An 18891-nucleotide genomic window follows, 5' to 3' on the forward strand; every position below is an offset into this window, starting at 1 on the left:
AATTCCAGATAAATCAAAGAAATGCTCCAAACCAAACAGGCCGTGGTTCAAGAGCACACAAACCAGCTGAACAGGGGCACTCAGCTGCACAGATTTGTGAGACAGAACAAGCAGCTTTAACTCCTGTTCCTGCCAAAAGCAGAATGCAGACAAGTTTAAGGTGAGGGCACTGTGACTCCGGGCTGTGAACAGCCTGGGCTGTGCCAAAGGGCTCCGTGAGCAGTGAATGGGGTGTGGGACATGCTGCCTGTGACAGCAGGGGACAGGATGTGGCAGGGCAGCACGGCACAGCTCCACATTCCTGTGCTCCAGCAGGAACTCTGCCCATTGCTAATTGTGCTGCTCCATCTGGTGCCAATCAGGATCTCTGCTGGAACACTGGGCCCAGTTATCAGCAGCTCTCCTCAAGGCTGGGGAGCAGATGGAGAGAACCCAGAGAAAGGAAGGGAAAAGGATCACATCTCTCTTCAGCTTTTTCTCAACTGGTTTATTCAGTTTACAAAAGACAAAGGATGAGGGCAGAAATTACAGCCATCTTCAAGTAAGGATTGCTGCAAAAATGGATAATTAAATTTTCCTGTGACCATACGGAAGACAAGTAGTAAGAGATTTACAATGGGGCAAGGGAGGGTTAATTAGATTTAGGAAATTGCTCCAAATTTCCAGCTGCTGCAAGAGCAGCAAAGAACTGGAGTGAACTGCTTGAGGAATTCATGACACTCCTTGCCTTGTAAGTTTTAAATCAGAGTAAACATTTGCCTCCTTGTGAGAGGGAGTTGAAATAGGTGCTCTCTACAAGCCCCTTCCACATCACTTCCATGGCTCTGTATTTCCAGATGCAGCTCAGACATGTGGCACCAGTGTGGCACCAACCTGCTTTGGAAACCCACTACACCACTTGCATAGTTTTTAGAAACCATTTCTGGCCACTATCAAAAGGAACACCCAGCAGCCAAGGACAAGGTTATGTGCAAATTTCATAGGAGACAAAATGTCTTAAAGGTGAGGAGTAAACCTAATAAATGTGCTCAGGCTCAGACAAGGCTGGGTGTTCCAAACCAGTACTGCTTCAGTTATGGAGCAGATCTGATTTATATTGATCCAAACTAGTACTGCTTCAGTTATGGAGCAGGTCTGATTTATATTGATTCTGTAGGACTAGGAAATACAATTACCTACTCCCTGCTCAGCATTTGCCTACAGTGTAAGCATGGACTTGCTGAGAAAACAGTTACATGCTAAGACTGGTGGTAGTGAACAGAATAAATGAGCCACTGGAAACTGGACCTGTTTTCAAGGTGACCTGTAATGCTACAAACCAGCTGTCCAAGTCTGTTCCAGACTGTAGTGAGGTTAAAAACCTAAATTACTTCTGGCACAGACAGCTGGATTTCCACCCACCCCCCCATCATCAAGCTCTCACTGCATTTGTGGAAGACTGGTTAGGGAGGTGGAGAGAGGTTGCAAGTAATAACATTTATATACAGATGTATATAATATATATCATATATATAGATACTGGAAGAAGGAGATGAAATCATACCATTTGTCCTTACAATTTCATCTGTCCCCTGATTATTTACATTGTCAGAGCACACACTGGTTTATATAAATTCTTTTTACCAAAACAAGTAGTTTGGTAAAAATTGTCCTTTAGCACTTAGTTAAAGCATGGCTGATAACTTACTACACATAAGGAAGAACAGTGAAAGTCATGTAATAACTGCTAGAACTGAACACAGTCCAATATAAAATGGCCAGAATAAAAAAATTCATATAAATAGTCCTATGTACACTTTGATTGCCAACTCTAGGGTTGATAACACTACAAGAAGTTGTAACTTGACTGGCAGTGCAAGTCACCTGTCCAAGGGAAAAAAAAAGAAGTAAAAGTAAATCAGAATGCACCAAAAATAGTTAATGATCAGAATTATAGTCATGATAAGAATTATGTTGCTTTTCTTTAAGCTGGAGAATTTCAGCATGTGGCTCGTCAGTCACACAGGCAATGGTGTTGTGTGTTCCAGCAGCACGAAACCAGTCCCCAGCTATCTGCCTGCTGCAGGCTCTGCCCAGCACCACCTCTGTGCCAAGGACACCTCTATGCTGTCCTGGCACCGGACCCTGAGAGTAACACCTGATCTGCAGCACACAAGGGAGCAGGGATTTGATTCCAACAGGCAGAGGAAAAAGACAAACCAGTAACAGCCATTACTGAGAAAAGCACAGCCTAGAAGAGAGGCAGCTGCAGGAGCTGCGAGGAGTAGACGGGGTAGCCCAGGGGCGGGTTGGCCGCCTGCACGGTCAGGTTGCGCAGCAGGGCCGGGTGTGCCTGGATGCTGTAGCGCTCCTCGTCATCGTTGGTGGCATAGAGCAGCTCCCAGGACAGGTTGGCCCACTGCCCTCGCACAGCCTCAGCATTGAGCTTTCCCACCTGGACTAACAACTCCTGCAGAGTGAGGACTCGCCCCGTGTAAATTCCCTACAAGAACAAACACATCAAGATGTCCAGTACATTGCCTGAGAAGAGACAAGAGCTGCACTCCATGAACACTTTAAACACAGCGAAGTATAAACCAGTCCCCTCAGTTCAATTCCTCCACTGGAATATAATCAGGAAATACTACTGGATCTGAAGAATGGTGCAGTGGGGTTTTCAACAACAGTGGTGCCAGATCCTCTTTAGTACACACCAACCATGAAGAGCCTTCATGTTTTAGAACACAATTGCAAGGGGGAAAAAAAGAACAGTGAAAAAGAAACCCAAACTTAGACCTGGTAATTTTTCTCCTTACCATGCTTGGGTCATGCCCCAGTGAGAACAGGTATGGCTTTTCCTGCAGAACTGCTTGCTGCCACTCCAGGTCTGACACCAGCCCAATGTACCAATCACTTTCGTATTCCTCCAGGTAATTCACCAGCTCTTTGAAGTTCTCCACTGGGCCCAGGCTGGCTTTGTCTAGCATAAGTTTAAAGGTGTATCTGAAAGGTGCAGAACATCACACAGTCAGTTGTGTGGCAAAGATAGGAGGGAGAAAGGCTCTTCAGGCCACACAAGGTGGAGAGGCTCCACCAACTCTGTCAGTCACTGCTTGCCAGCTGAGTCCCTGCCAGTCAGTCTGAGTGTGCTTTTAGCTCACCCATATGTAAAACACATCAGCTTAAACACCTCTCATCACCTCCAACACTTCCCCACTGCCTGATAATGGACAGTGCCAAATATCTAAATCCAGCACAACTGCTGAGACCTGGGGATAATGAAAATAGGTTGTTTTCCCCCAGTTAACACAGCAGATTGGAGGCAGCTGCTGTGGAGAAGAAAGAAGAACCTCCACACCACAGGCTTCACTGCCTGGAGTCACAGGCAGTATTTATGTACGAAAACCCCACAAATAAATATAAACTATATGGGTTTAACAAAACATTACTGAAGTGACACTTCTCTATGTAAATTTTTAATCTCAGGAAACAGTATTCTTTTACCTGAATGCTTTTAATGCCAGCTGGAAGAGCTCTGGTTTGCCTGTTAGCCAGTCCAAGCCAGCAGACCAAGGAATGCCACCAGTGTACGCCCTGAAGACGTGGCGAGGGGCAGGCACGGCGTTATCCAGGCCAAACAGACCAAAGAAACATGACAGCACCCCGTGGATGTATAGGTCTTTCAGAGCTTTATCTTTCATAAGGTCTGTGAGTAAACTGGAAGGCCTCTCTTTCAGATGAAAAAAGTCCAGTTGGCTCAAAACAAAGTGGTACCATTCCTCTGGAAACCTCTGCCTCATTTCACTGACTTTGGAAGAAGGCACTGGCGCTGTTCTCCATTCTTCAGGGATGCTCAGCAGCTCCGAGTAGGAGCAACTGAATTCTACAGGAGGTAAAACTTCTGGCTGTTTCCCTTTGTCCACAGCAGGCAGTCCAAGCACCACAGCCCTGTTTAATTTGTCTTCTGGAGACATTTCTTGTAGGAAATCTTGGCTCTGTGTTTCTATAGACCCTGGAATAGACAAGTGCACTTTTGGTGTCAGTCCCAGCTGCCTGGGCTCTTTTCTGTCTCTCGTTCTGCTACTGGGTTCAAAATCAAAAATGTCACTATCATCAGTCCAGTCCTCCACTGAATCAACACTAAAGCTGTCTTCTTCCCTCAGAGCTCTGGATCCTTTCACTGCACCACTGTGGCAATTTTCTGGAAACGATCCTTGTTTGTTCTTGTTGGCACTGCCTGGGCCTTCCCACGTCTTGGATTTTTTATAACAGTACTGGACAAGCATCCATACAAGCACTTTAACAAAATCATCTTTCAGGTGCTTTAAATTCTCATGGGAATCAATTATTCCAGATAACACATTCCTGGCATCAGAATACAGCCGCACAGGAACAACAGTACAGGGAGTCAGGATGTGTCCAAAATGGGGATTGGGAGACAGAATCCTTGTGTGCTCCTGATGTTCAAAGGCCATTTCAAAGATTTCATCCACTCTGTGAGCTTCAGCAGCATGGCAGGATGTTTCCTGCAGTTCCAGCCCCTAAAGCACACATGAAAACAGCTTCCTGTTAGTCTTCACCAGGACATAACTTTAAATGCTAGCAAGCTGTTTGCTTGCAACAGAATTATTCTGAACAACATGATTGTCAATATTTCCACAACTGAATCTACAAATCTGTCTAGAGAGAACAGCAATAACAAAACACTCACTGCAATATCAGGCACAGATCAATGTCTTAAATAAATCTTTGCCTCATGCAGATCTTATTACCCAGCTTATTAAAGATATTCTGTCAGAAGCTAAATGATAAAAAAATTCACATCTGCTACTCATGTAAATTGCACGACTAATTAGTACAACCCTCATCTTAGAAAATTAAATGTAAATCAGTTACATTGCTGAAATGTCACACAGCAAAATGTTTGCACTATTTTCAAACATCAACATCTCAGTGCTCAGTATGCAATTACCTTAATGTTAACACCACAGTACGTGAAGCCTTTTTCCAGCACCAATATCCACATCAACCTGTCCTGAAAGCGGCACAAGTAATGCGACCCAGGCAGAGAGAGACCTAGGCAAGAAAAAAAACCAACAAAAACTACCTATTACCTTTCCTACATGCCAATGAAAGGATTTACCAGCAAACACAAAATATTTCTGCATCGAACATCACAATCAGTTAACACTGGCTAACTAGCACCTTAGAATCTTGGAAAAAATGGCTGAAATTGCAGCTTTAAAAAAGCTGTGGAAAGCTGGAAAACCTCACACAACTGCAGGACTACATTATTCACACCAGACCAGGGTTAAACAACTCCACCCTCAATTCCCTTTGCAGAGATGACTTTCATGATTAAAGATCATTTTTGGCTGCATTTCCAACCACATAATTCCCACTGGAGTGCTCTCTGGAGACCTAAAGTCCTTCTTACTCAGAATACGTTAAAGAATTATGATATAGCAAAGGAGTTTCTTAATGGCCCAATTTGCTGTGGAGTAGGAAGTTTACTTGTTATCAGAGAAATAAAAATATAACTGAACTGGAATTTGAAAATCAGGTCCTGAACAACAGCAAATTTTAGTACTCAAAAAAAAAAACAACCAACCCAAACTTTTTTTTTCTTTCACTTATGTCACAAAAAGAGCAATGCCAAATTTCCTAAGAACTGGTAGTTATACTGTATTTGAACTATAGCTGAATGTCAATCCTCAAAACACAATGCTTAAGAACAGAAGCGTTCTTAAGGGTGATGTTTGCTGCCAGTTTATGACCTGCTTCTGCTGTCACTCATGTCTGGTGACCACTCACTTGCACAGCATTTTAGTTTTAAAATGTTGTAAGGTGAAATCAGTGAAACCAACCATTAAGCTGTAGTTAAAATTTAAGTAACCTTTTCTATCCCACTGAGCTAATGAAGTGCATTTTCTTGCTAACATTTTGCAAAGACTTTAATTCCTTTCTTGCTAGCTGTTAAAGCTACTAAAACTCCTTTATACAAAAAAAACCTATGGGTTTAAATTAGTGACACACAAAGTGGTATTGTTTCCCTTTGAACTCATCTGAGAACACCACAGTTTTTCTTGCTTCAAGACATTCATTCACAGATTTTCCCATTAAAGAAGAGACTTTTTACCCCTCAAGACTAGTGTTTTAAATTATTTATTCTACGGCATACATGCCACCAGAGTCATGATGGAAATTAGGAAAAAAACCCTATTATAATATGTATATCTATAATATAGATAGATATAAGAGATATATAGCTATATATTATAATAATATAATAAATATATCTATTGTAAATATAAAACAATGGACTAATGCAGTAGACAAACTGAAGTATCCTTCTTTAGAGAAAAAACACTTCCTGGTTTTAGTGAGTACCTCTTTCTAACCAGAGAGGAAAGTGCAGTACATATTTCCTAGTAAAGCACTTGGATATATTCTTCAGAAAAGCATGATTAAGGTTAACTTCCACTGCCTTCAAACACTAGGCCACTTTTTCCAGCCATAAGGCATTTTCTAAGAGGCTTATGTAAATATTTGCTTCTTGTCTAAGGGCTACAATCTTTTGATTATTTAGGTTACACAAAGTCTATTTCTCAAGAAAACAGCCTTGCAATTTTAAAATAGTTACTCTGGCTCCAGCTGGGAAAAAGACTGGGCATTTCTTCACCTCTGTCTCTGTAATTCTGTGAAAACCACATCACAATACCTTTCACAGGCTGTAAATCCATAAGTGCTGCTACAATCCTACCCCAGCTGTCTGCACAAGATACGACATTGAATCTTATCAATGGGTTTGTTCTCAGCTGTTTACTGCTACTTAGGCTACATCATGTATTTCCCAAACTTCCAGTCAATATTCACTGTAACCAATTAATACAGCCAAATTAACAAAGTCGCCTTTTGGATGCTGAGCAATGGGATTGATGCAGAGACAGACAGACCTACAGAGAGCAGTCTGACATACATAATTCTCTATGATATCTGGCTAAAGAACCCAATTTGCTGCCTACATTTAGGTGGGATCAATGCATTCCATCCTTTTTATTCAGCATAGAAAGATTAGGATTGATACTGTTTCATCACCATTTAGTTTCTCCTTAAAGGTAACAAAAGAGTTTTTTTTACAGGATTGTAACAAATAGACATTGTAGAATCATTAGCTGGAAAAGATCTCCCAGATCATCAAGCCCAGCCTTTGACTGAATACCACCATGTCCATGAAATCATTTCACAAACTGCTACATCTACTTGTTTCTTGAATGCTCTCAGGGATGGTGACTCCACCACTTCCCTAGGGAACCTGTTCCAATGCTTAATCATTTGTCCAGTGAAGAAATTTTTCCCAGTATCCAACCTCAACCTCCCCTGCTGCAACTTGCAGTGGTTCCCCTTTCTCCTGCTGTTGGTTGTACAAGAAGGATAAAAGTAACCACTTTTTCCTGAGCAATCTCTGAATATCAGATTTGACCCATGCTGTGAAATGTGGTTTACAACCATGGATTCTCCTCCCTTCAGAGGGATCTGATCCCAAGGGGTTTGGGGCGTTGGCAAGGATCGTATCCCAAGGGGTTTGGGGCGTTGGGAAGGATCTGATCCCAAGGGGTTTGGGGCATTGGGAGGGATCTGATCCCAAGGGTTTTAGGCATTGGGAAGGATCTGATCCAAGGGTGCTGGGAGGGATCCGATCCCAAGGGGTTTGGGGCATTGGGAGGGATCCGATCCCAAGGGTTTGTGTGGAAAACCACACTTCCTGAACTGTTCAGCTGCAATATTTCAGAGCGCTGCCCGTACGTACCCAGGCCGCCGGCCGCCAGCGCGGACTGCAGCGCTGCGGCCAGGCCGGGCACGAGCTGCCGGTAGTACACGGTGTCGGAGCAGACGCAGGCGGTGCCGCCCGCGGGGCCCGGCCAGCTGCGCAGCGGCCGGGGGAAGCCCACCAGGAACACGGGCAGCGTGAAGAGCGGCAGCAGGGGCGAGGAAAGCAGCGCCGAGATGGCCACCAGGGCCAGCAGGACGGGGAAGAAGGCGACGTTGAGCGCGATCAGGGCGGCGCTGGATCTGCGGCGCTGCTGCTTCTCCGTCCATGAGGTCAGGAGGATGGCGATGGCGAAGTGCAGCTTGGACAGGAACTGGAACAGCCGATCCCGCAGGAGACCCACCTGTGGCACCGGGCAGGAAACACACGGTTTGTTGCCAGCAGCACACTCGGCATAGCTACAGTAATTTTAAGGAAATGAAGCATGGCTATCATTGCCTGATGTGAGAATATATCTAAGTACAGTTTTTAGCTTCTACTGTTGGGTCCTGTTGTAATTCTCCGACAAAAACAGAGACTTCAGATAACAATTATCTGCTTAATTTTACATTATGACCGTTACCAGCAAGAGTTTGATTCCTGTATCAAGGCTCCTGTTCCACCAGAGGTCTGGATTAATCACCAACATTTGTGCTGCTGACACAACCACCATGTCTAGTAAGGCATTTTCTGTATTCTGCCAGACCTAAAATAGAAATATGTTAGGCATACATTAAAAAACATACCAATTTATCTCTGCTTTCATGACCTGGAATATTTCTTCCAGGTCACCTTGGTTCTCAAGTCATGTAGAAAAACATTTCTAAGGCTAACATATTTAAAATTTAAATTACCATCCTAAACATCCTTGTGAATCCAATGGAAACAGACACAGAATGCAGGTTTTGCAGCGAATGGTCAAGTGACAGGAATGCTATCATAGCAAACGGAGACACTGCAATTGAAATAAAAGAATCACTGACCTTCTTCCAAAAACATAACAAAAGTCAACAGAGGTAAGCAGTGTTATTGCAGGATGGAAATCCCAGCACAAAAAAGAGAAACCTTCCCTTCACTATCACAAACTCCTCTTTGTATTACACTCCCACTATATCAAACAATTTATTTGCACTAATGGCCCAGGACAACAATCACTTACATCGATGCTTAGCTCTTACTTGCTATTAGTTATTTTATCCTTTATTTGTTTCTCAAAGAGAATACTCAAGTAAGTAAAAATAAACATGGAATAGCAATCATCAATCTACTTTCCCAAAGTAATGCTTCTTTATGAAATTAAGTAATTTAAATCAATTTTTTATTTCCTCAAAGTAGATGCATTTGTCTCTAACCTACCAGAGAGGAGGCACTTCTCTTTACAAGCAAGCTCTAAGAACCTAATATTTAGTCAGCTTCAAGACTTTCAATTAATTTTGTTTCCAAGTACATCTTTTCAAATTTGATACTGCAGTAGTAACTAAAATCTTTTAAAAGGCCCGGCTTTCTCAGCTGGGCTTTTAAAAGGCTCAATTTTTTAGGTTCAACCCTATAAAAGAAATAAATTAAATCACTTTCAAATATGCTGAACCAGTAACTTTGACCTCAATGCACAATTTAACAAGACATCAACAAGTATTTCCAGCCATTTGGCTTCCCTTGGTTCATTCAGAGAATCTTGCACATACAGCAATTCTAGAGTTTCAATCTCCCTACAAGCATCATCTAACAAACAACAGACAGTGGTGTATTCCTACCTAGTGTTAGTAAAATCCTCCTGACAACACCAACTTTCATTAGCCTTCTTTGCTTCTCCATGAACACAGCCACAGTCCTGACATCCTTTGGGTAAAAGGGGTTTCGGAAGACTCCAAACAAGTACACTCTCTGAATCTCTCTAAGAATCCACATAATTACAAGTAACAGGATCAGAATGTAACTTGCTATGGCCTGGGGACTGGCTTGGGAAAATGATGAGGAGCCTGCAAATTGATGCAGCAGGCTCGCTTCTGTGAGAGCAAATGTCAACACAGTCACATAGAAAATGAATTCCCTCCACCCAAATTGTATTCTAAGACCTCTGTGAGCGTTTTTAGATTTGCTGGAGGCTAAATGGCTGATCGTGGTGTGTTTGAAGGCAAACCCAATCTCACTTAGGTTAAGACTCAGTATGAACCCAAGTCCAGTCATGAAGAGGATCACACCGAGGGGGCTGGGAATGAAATACGATGCTATTGCTGTTCCAGCAGAAATGAGAAACATTACTAACAACCTGTGAAGGAGAAAATAAACAAGATTTGCTTGAAAAGAAAAAGGTTATAAACAATACTAAGATATTTTACAACTGTATAAACATTTACTTTGTGTTACTTGACATAGGTGAACCTCCTAGTCCAAACTCCAAGAGTTGTTCCATTCCCCAGAGAAAAAGTGCATCAAGCGGGGGCAGAATTCCCATTGCCCACAAGAATGGCAGAAAAAGAAACAGGATGTGCAAAATCTGGTTTGTCTGCTCTAGAATGGGTGCGTTGACAGCAAACCTGGATAAAAGAAGAAATGTATTTGACTGTGAAGGGAAAAATAACTTCTGTTTAGGAAGACTTCCTGCTTAATTACTACAGCAAATCCCAAAGTTAAAACCTTACACATTCAACCTATAAAACCTAATGAGTATCTTTTAAAAGGAAAAACAAGGATATATATTTATGCTTGGGAAAGTAACACATTAATTAGAACACAGACTAAATTTTCATTTAAAAGATTTGAAGCCTTCAGATGAATACAGTGATGCAATTATCCCAATTATTTTTGTTACTCTTGTGATAGTACACTGAAAAAAATACTTGTGCAAAAAAGACAGGTCCACAGGCTCCAAGCAAGGCCTTGACTATTTAACAAAAAATTGAAAAGTAATTTTTTCAGAAACACAAAGGCAAAATTTTATGCAATTTCAAGGCCCAAGATCTAAGCTCTAAAATTGGAAGAACTGGCATGTTGCCTGTACACGTACAGATAACATTGTATATTCCTAAAGAGAGTTTTTTGTTCATAAAAGTGTCAAAATCTTCCTGCAAAAACACAAAGATCAGTATTAGAAATTTGAATAAATTGTAACCCATATGTAGTTTACCAGTTAAAGGAGGTAGATTGCCATGATATTTGGTTTCTCACTCCTTTTTAATAAGTAAGCAAGCCTCAGAGGAATTTTATCAGGAATTTTGACAATGTCTTAATCTTCTCCTCAGGAAATTGAATAGAAGAATTTGGAGTCCAAGACCACATGTAAAATTCTCATACCTCACCTGAAGTGGCAATTAGGGTAAATCATTAACAAAGACATCTCCCAGTGCAAAAGTAGCAAATTCAAACCTACTGTTTTTAAATGTACCTGAAGTAACCCACCCATAAAATATGTACATGTGACAAAGTGCTATAGATATCACCTGATAGGGAAAAAGAATGCAGAGAGTGAATCTAAAAGCATCTTGTTTTACAAGCTTGATACTACGAATACTTCAGCTAAGACACTCATCTGAAAAACAGAAATGTGACTCTCCTAATTTGTAGACTGATACAGCTTTTTCATATTGGAAAAGCACTTAAAAATCCAAGTTCAAAATCTGTATCACAAAGCCACAGCAATATTCCCATTTGCTTATCCATTCATTAAAACTAAATTCAGATGTTTTTGGTTTTTTCTTTCGTTTTGTTTTTGCCTGTTGTATAAAAGCCTCTGTTATCACTTTACAGAGCTTAAATTAGGAAGTATTCCAGGATGAAATCTGGACATAAATCCAGTAATCATGAAGCTTGCAGTGTTTACATTTATGATTCCAGGTCAGGAACATGTGTTTTTAAACCCATCCTCTAAAAGGATATAAATGCAAATGCTTCTAATACAAAAAATATGAAAAATTACATGGTAGAAGATAGTTTTACCTATCTGTTACAAACTGCTCTTCCTAGTTTACTTAGAATTCTATAAAAATTTTTTATAAATCTATATAAAAACTTATATAGATTTACGAAAATCTATCCACAGCATAGAACCTCAATTTTTATCATATATGCATCAATCTTCTTCCTTTGAAATTACTACAGTTAATTAGAATCTCAAAATAAATTTTCCTCAGAAGAATAATTTAAACTTTTCCATCAAAAATACACAGAATAACCATCACTTTAAGTGGCTAAGTGCATTATTACATTTACCTGTGTGCAAGATCCACTGCAATAAAGACAAAAATGTAGAAAGGTCTCATCAGAGCAGTGATTTCGTAAGTATCCAGTGCTTGGAAAGTGGCTGTTTCTGTGGCTGTGTTTATGATTAATGAATACTCTCCTATACATATGGTCACCCATCCAAACACAAAGATCACAACTGTTCCTCCAATGTTGCTATATAACAAGGTTATTCTGTTTGGCAGCAAATACCAAGTTCCCAGCCCACACAATACCCCTGCCAGGAGGGAATGGAATAGAGTGTTGATTATGTACTTCTTGCCAGGAATAATAAATTTTACTGTCTCTGAACCTACACAGCTGGAAAATTCAAACTCATCTTCATCTGTCAGGGTATTCTGAATTTGCATTCTTTCTACTGTCACTGTTTTCTGCTTTGCATAGAGGTTTGTCATCTGAAGAGCAAGTGCAGTAACAAACATGAGTCCTCCTGATAGCCCTGCGGTGCAGAAGTCCTTCATCACTCCCAGCTGGTAGAGGAGTGTTCCCACTCCTCCCCAGAGCCATGGTGTCAGGAAAAGGATGATCTGGTTCACATAGATGTAAGGAGGGGCACAGTAGCCTAATTTGAACCGGGGACCTCCCAGCACAGTCTGAGGGAAGCGCTTCAGGAAGAACTCCTGCTTGTAGTCATTGAGCAGGGGTACATCTGGCCCCATCCTCGTGGCTCAGGAATGCTGCCTGGGGATCATCTTTCCTGGAGGAGAACAGGAAGGAATACATGGACACATTACTGATTCTGGAACTCAGAACCCAGGGAATTCTTGTGTCTTCTTTTTTATTTACCAAGCTACAGTGGTATTCTGACATGGTGCTGTTAGAATTTCCCAGAATACAACTAATAAGCAAATATCGATTTTAAAATGTGAACACATTCTTTCATCTGAGGGTTGCAAATAAAAATATATAACCTGTTCTTGGGAGATGACAAAACCAACACATCTCCCCAGCAAAGTACCTTCTTAAAACTGACATTCTTCCCATTTAATCTGATTCTAATCACACCTTGCCACAGACCTCCAATTCCAAATCCTGTTAAGGATCTCTGTATACAGAATCTGTGATTCCAGTGAACAGTCATACAAGTGCAGGGACTCAGGCACACAAAGGTCCCCATTAAAAAAAAAAATCAAAGCTTTATGCAATAAAGCTTTTTCAACATACATATGTTAAAAGAATTTAAGTAGAAGTATTACAAACTGTTTTCCACATCAGCATTGTTACCATCCTCCCTACACAGTCCAGTTGCAGGACAGGATCTCACTGTAATGTAAAATAAACAGTTTACTTTCTGCTTCCTAAAACATATAAAACAAATAAACAAACAAGAAACCGAACACATACTTGTGAGTTATTGCAGAATTAGCAATATTTCTCTTGGTGACAATGGAAAAAACTGAAACAAAGGAAAAAAGATACCTACAGACATTTAAAATGACCCATCAAACAGAAACAGGTTAGAATACTCATTTAGAGAGGATCAGGGCACATAGAAACAATGAATGTAAGGTGATAACAATGATATTAAAATGTAATTCTATGCTACTAATCCTGAAAGCAAGAATTATGAATGACAGGCAGAAGTACTCAAGCTAAGAAATAGGACAAGAAAACCAACACAAAACCAGCAGTGTCAATGTCATTTAATAATAACTCTAAAAAAGAGATGGTGTGCATTAGGAGATGTGCAAGGACAGAAATTCTGACTGACTTTCTTCCACTGGAGCTGTACAATGTGATGGATACCCATTGCCATCAATGGTGAGACATTAAAAATTAAACATCTGGCTGCCATAGAGTCCTCAAACTACTGTGATCCCTTTTTTCTACAATACCAAACATTCCTGAGCCCTTCTGAGAACAATTCAGCCCATTTATTTAAACAGGTATCAGTCACTCAACTGTTGGTAGATGCTGACCATTGGGGAATGAAATTGGAAACAGTGCAAATGAGATTTTATGCATTATAATGACTGAAAATTTGCACTCTACATCCACTAAATCAATACACTCCATCATGGAAAGCAGGATCCCACAGGCTCTGTAACTACTCTTTATACAGGCTGTGAATTTTTTGGGGTTTTTTTCAACAAAATATTGAAAACACAGGTTTTTTGGTCCTACTATTTTAAGCAACTGAAAGTTTCTTAAATATAAGGAGAAGGCAGCAGTCAGCTCTACTGGAACTAATGGAAAAGACACATGTTGACAACGGAGAGGGGAATTCATCCCAGTCAGCTCAGGAATTAGAAAACGTAACAGTGACACACCCAACTAAAAACAAATTTCAAATGTAATTATAAAATATCACAATTGAATCAATCTTCTTTAGCAAAATAAGCACTGTTTAGAGGGTGCATGGTTGTGGAGCTTAAGTTGCTGGGATAGTTACATGCAGTAGAAGATTTATGGAAATGCATGGAAATTATGGAAAGGCATGGAAATGACAGAAGCTGAGTTTAAAAAGAAAATATAGAACCAATAGGTGGAGAATTTTCCTTGAAAAACAGTTTTTGGGCAGCTGTGTTTTCTGCTCTGAGAAGGACTATTTTTGTTTCAAGTTCCAGCCTGCATTTGTGTTTGTCAGTTTATATTGCTAACCAAATGTTAACAAAACATTCCTCTTACAGTTTCTGTGTAAACAATAGGCATCTTTGTGTGAGACACGAGAATCCACACACATAAACAATATAGTTCCACTTGGCTCTGCTCCAAAACAAGCCATAAATATAGGTGAATTTATTTGCTGAAGCTCGCTAACTGTGGAAACTCTTCCCTCTGCTGTTCTCCTGGCTTCCAACTACTCAGGTAGCACATCAGGACTTTAAAGAGGGACTCATCTATGTCTTATTCCTGTGCATAGCCCTAGCAACAAGGCTCCACACATTTGTGAGTGTTTACAGGACCTGGCTTCAATACACATTCCTGACATACAGGCCTGGCCCCACTTTGACAACTTGCCTGGATACCCAAACAACCCCTAACACAACAGTCTCTCATCACGGATGGAGGTGGGAATCTGTGCCACTTGGATACTATCACAGCAAGGATGGAAAAAGTGCTTTAACACCATAATGTCACTTCACAAGTTTTCCCTGCAACAATCTTGTTATGCCTTTATTACAGCGGGGAAAAAACAAACCTTGCAACAAATTCAGGCAGGAATTCACAGGAAGGCACGAATTTTATTCAGGCAGAAATTCACAGGAAGGCACGAATTTTTGTCTAAATTAACACCATGCTGATGATGGATCAGCTGAGTTTAGTTTGCTTTTATTTTTAGCAGATTACAGAGTATGGGTACAGCTGTCTGCCACCTAAGCAGCTGAAACACATAGGGTTTAAAATCCTTATCTCAGTGGTTTTACAGGTGTTTAAAGGTAGGGGTTACAAACCACCTGCTAACCAAGCTGGAGGAACAGGTGGGAGGTGAGGGGGAGGCTGTGGCATCCCACCAAATCCAGATGCATCCCGTGCCCACACACGGGATTAAAGATTCCCTGGATGAGCATCCATGGCTAAAGACCCCACAGTGCTGCAGGCCAGCTTCCAGGCAGGAGCCAGGCGGAACAGCGTTGATTCCATTCCCCAGGGACAGAGTATTTTAGGACAACACCCCCCCATGCAGTTATGGGATGAGCATCCCGGGATCACCTTTGGGAAGGCTCGCTGGCCGCCTCCTCCGCAGGCACCTGTGCCCCTGACCAGAGGAGCTCCCACCCAGCTCCCCTCAGCTCTTCTGCAGGCGCTAAATAAAAACACCCAACGCCAAGCGGCTACAAAAAACACCTCTGCGGTCTGCGGAGGGGAAGGGCCGGTGGGCAAACCCTCGGCGGGGATGGCACCTACCTGCGGCCCGGGCTCGGAGCGGGGCCGAGCCGGCGCTGGGAGAAGGAGAAGCAGCAGCAGCAGGAGGAGGAGGAGGAGGATGGCGGAGCGCTCCCGTTCTCTGCCCGCCCCTTTTTCCCGCCCGCCGCCGCCGCCGCCATTTTGCCCGCCTGAGGCAGGCGGTGGGGCCGAAATGGCTCCGGCGCTGATCCCGGCGCTGATCCCGGCGGTGCCGGTGTCGGTGCCGGTGCCGGAGCGCTGAGGGCCCGCGGTGCTCCCGCTCCCTCACGGCGGGCACGGCCCCACAGCAGCCCAGAATGGACCCGGCTGGAAAAGCCTCCGGCATCATCCGGTCCAGCCCAGTGCCAGCCTGACCGCGGCACTCCGTGCCCGGCCACTCTTTAACACCTCCGGGCGCCGCCACTCCGCCGCTTCCCTGGCCAGCCCATGCCGATGTCTCATCTTTATTCCTGGAAGGAATCCCTCCAATGTCCCATTTTCCTCCCCTGGTACATCTTCAGGCTCTGTCCTCTCATCCTGTCCTTTTTCCTTGGAAGCAGATCCCGATCCCACCTGGCTTCACCTTCACCTTTAACTCCCTAGTTAAAAGAGAGCGAGAAAGTCACCAGCGTTCTCACATCGTACCAGAATACTCCCAAAAGTTCCCTAAATCTTGAATATAAATGGTCTTTATGTGTTAACTAATTGAAAACACAAACGCTGGTTTTAGCCTCAGATAGAACCAAATCCATTCTCTCCTAGGTAAAGTCAAATTGAACATTCAGTGGGAAACTGAATTACAAATCTAAATACTGCAGTACCACTTAAATTACACCTGTTAAACACTAAGAATATTAGAGTCAGCATGCATAATATAATTAATATCTAATAAGACTAAAATGTATCATTCAATGTATTAACACCAGGGCACACATGTAAGCCTTAATCGCTGTTAAAACCATGTACATAGTTAGAAACAGTTATATCCATTTTAATCTGAATACGTAATTTAACACACAAACATGTGCTTGTAGTTTTAGACAAAGGTTAGACTGGAAGCAGTTCTTATTGGAAGTATCATAAACTTTTTGTAGGTCTATTAATGTTTATTTGTCAGAGATAAAAAGGCAGTTGGACTGGGGAATCCAGTGTAAAACCCTGGAAACTCCACCAGAGGACAATGACCATTTGTCTTTATTGAATTTCTTTTAAATGTAGTTCAGTGCCACAGATTATTCCATCCTCTTGTATAATAAATTTAAAAATATATGTTTTTTTCACTATCCTTGATCTAATATTTTTTTCACCCTCTCTTTCAAATGCATCTGTTGCAATTCTATTAAAAGTATTTCTATCTCATAGATATTCCAAGGTAAATAGCATCTCTTTGCAATTCCCTAATTGGTAGCAGGTATTTCCTTTTTGGTTGTCAAGTTTCATCCTGTCCCAGTTTCCCAATTCAGTTACAACTTTGTAAAAATGACAGTTCTCTTCTGGAATATTTAAATCCTAAATAAAAACAGTGGAGTGAGGGAAGGAGACACTGGATTTATTTCTTTGCAAGCCCTGCTACTTTTGTTTCAAAACTCACATAAAGCTCCTTCAAAACTCTGAGGAATCATTTCCTATATTTTCACTCTTGCTCGAAAGAATAAATCAGAATTTCTGTCAGTGCAAACTCCAAGCTATTGGTGAAGGGAGCATAGTAATTTATTTCTCTTAAGAGTTCTAAGATTTTTCTTTTTAATATAAAATAAGATAAAACCTGCTAACAAAACAAACTGTTCAAGGTAAATTTTGCTGACTTCCAGCTGTCTTTTTCTGATTATCACACAATATATAGCTGGAAACATAAACTATCTCACTGATTCTAACAGGACTCCTGATCCTCTTAAAATTATGATACACATAAACTATTTCCAGATTTGGGACTTGGTTTTTTGGTTTGCTTATTTTCAGTTTGTGAAAAGTCTATTAGTCCTTAGTCCCTGAATACTGATATGAACATTTCCATATTTTTAATGCTGACTTTGTTTGGAGTAATACAGGTGCAAATACTTTTCTTACTCAACTTTCTTCTCTTCAAAGATAAACCAAAAAAGTGTTTTCTGTTTGGAAATGCATCTTTGTGTACTGCTTAAGGGTAGGGGAAACAGATGCTTTCTTGCAGTTATTTATTATTAAGAAAAAGCCTGTAGGATTTTTTAAAGACATTTACTGCTAGAGAAAAAAAAAAAAAAAAAAAGAAAAAAAGTTTACTTTCAAATTAGATTGTGGAATTTTCTTTTTCCTGATGCCCAAAGTTAATTTTTGTTTTATGGTAATCTGCAGGCTGGCATTCCCAAAGTGAGAATGTCAGAGTGAAATCTGACTCCTTGTTTTACTCAATCTGTCCTGCATGTTAGAGGGAACCCATGCTCTGTCTGTGTGTAGTTTCTGGAGATCTGTGAGTGCTGGATGTGTGTTATCCATGACTACTTTCCTGTGGCTCCCTTGGCAGTAATGCCTTTTGACAACCTGGCCGTAGGCTGGTGGAGGAGCTCACTCCTTTCTGGGTGACTTTATCCCTTTAAAATAAACCTTAGGAAAAGGCACTCCATTCCTACATGTGGAAGACACCCACGTTTTCCCAAAGGGAAAGGCTTTTGTTGACATTCCTGAGCAACCATTAAGAGTTCCAGGGTAACATCCATGTAATAAGTTTTAATAACTGAAGTATCAGCTCCCTTTCAGGTGCCCTTCCTGCATGGCAGCTAAACATATACTTCAAGTTATTTCAGAATTCCTACCTAGCTGTTTTTTACAACATTAAAACATGAGAGTATTTCTCATCAATTTAACTTTGTGTATAAAGTGGTTTGGGTTTTATAAGAACTGTATTCTTCAGATGAAGGATAATATACTGAGTTTGCAGATTTCTGTTTAATTTGTGTAGGATATTCTTAAAATCAGGAGCTTTGAGCTGAATTCTTTTTGTTGTTTATCACGGTAGGGTTTTCCTTTTTTTTTCTCCTCTTTGCATTTCATGCTGAAAA

At 41.3% G+C, this 18891-nt stretch overlaps 1 protein-coding gene across 4 annotated transcripts; it reads right to left on the reverse strand.

The window, feature by feature from the left end:
• Positions 1 to 468: 468 nt before the first annotated feature.
• On the reverse strand, positions 469 to 16036 carry PCNX4 (pecanex 4). 4 transcript variants are annotated; one of them, XM_085580934.1, is made up of 12 exons: positions 15878 to 15975; positions 13373 to 13424; positions 11999 to 12725; positions 10147 to 10326; positions 9544 to 10058; positions 8644 to 8744; positions 8373 to 8495; positions 7790 to 8153; positions 4952 to 5055; positions 3484 to 4520; positions 2796 to 2982; positions 469 to 2482 (listed from the first exon to the last, which is right to left on the reverse strand). In XM_085580934.1, exons 3-12 carry the CDS (start codon positions 12685 to 12687, stop codon positions 2231 to 2233), a joined length of 3552 nt encoding a protein of 1183 aa, XP_085437060.1. In that variant the 5' UTR covers positions 12688 to 12725; positions 13373 to 13424; positions 15878 to 15975; the 3' UTR covers positions 469 to 2230. The 4 variants fall into 4 exon arrangements, with proteins under 4 accessions (XP_085437060.1, XP_021410196.3, XP_085437061.1 ...); XM_021554521.3 differs by lacking the exon at positions 13373 to 13424 and having other exon boundaries at positions 15878 to 16036; XM_085580935.1 differs by lacking the exon at positions 15878 to 15975 and having other exon boundaries at positions 13373 to 15832.
• Between the last annotated feature and the right edge of the window lie 2855 nt (positions 16037 to 18891).

The sequence above is a fragment of the Lonchura striata genome, chromosome 5 (genome assembly GCF_050655825.1).
Source record: "Lonchura striata isolate lonStrDom1 chromosome 5, ASM5065582v1, whole genome shotgun sequence".
NCBI classification, from domain to species: domain Eukaryota; kingdom Metazoa; phylum Chordata; class Aves; order Passeriformes; family Estrildidae; genus Lonchura; species Lonchura striata.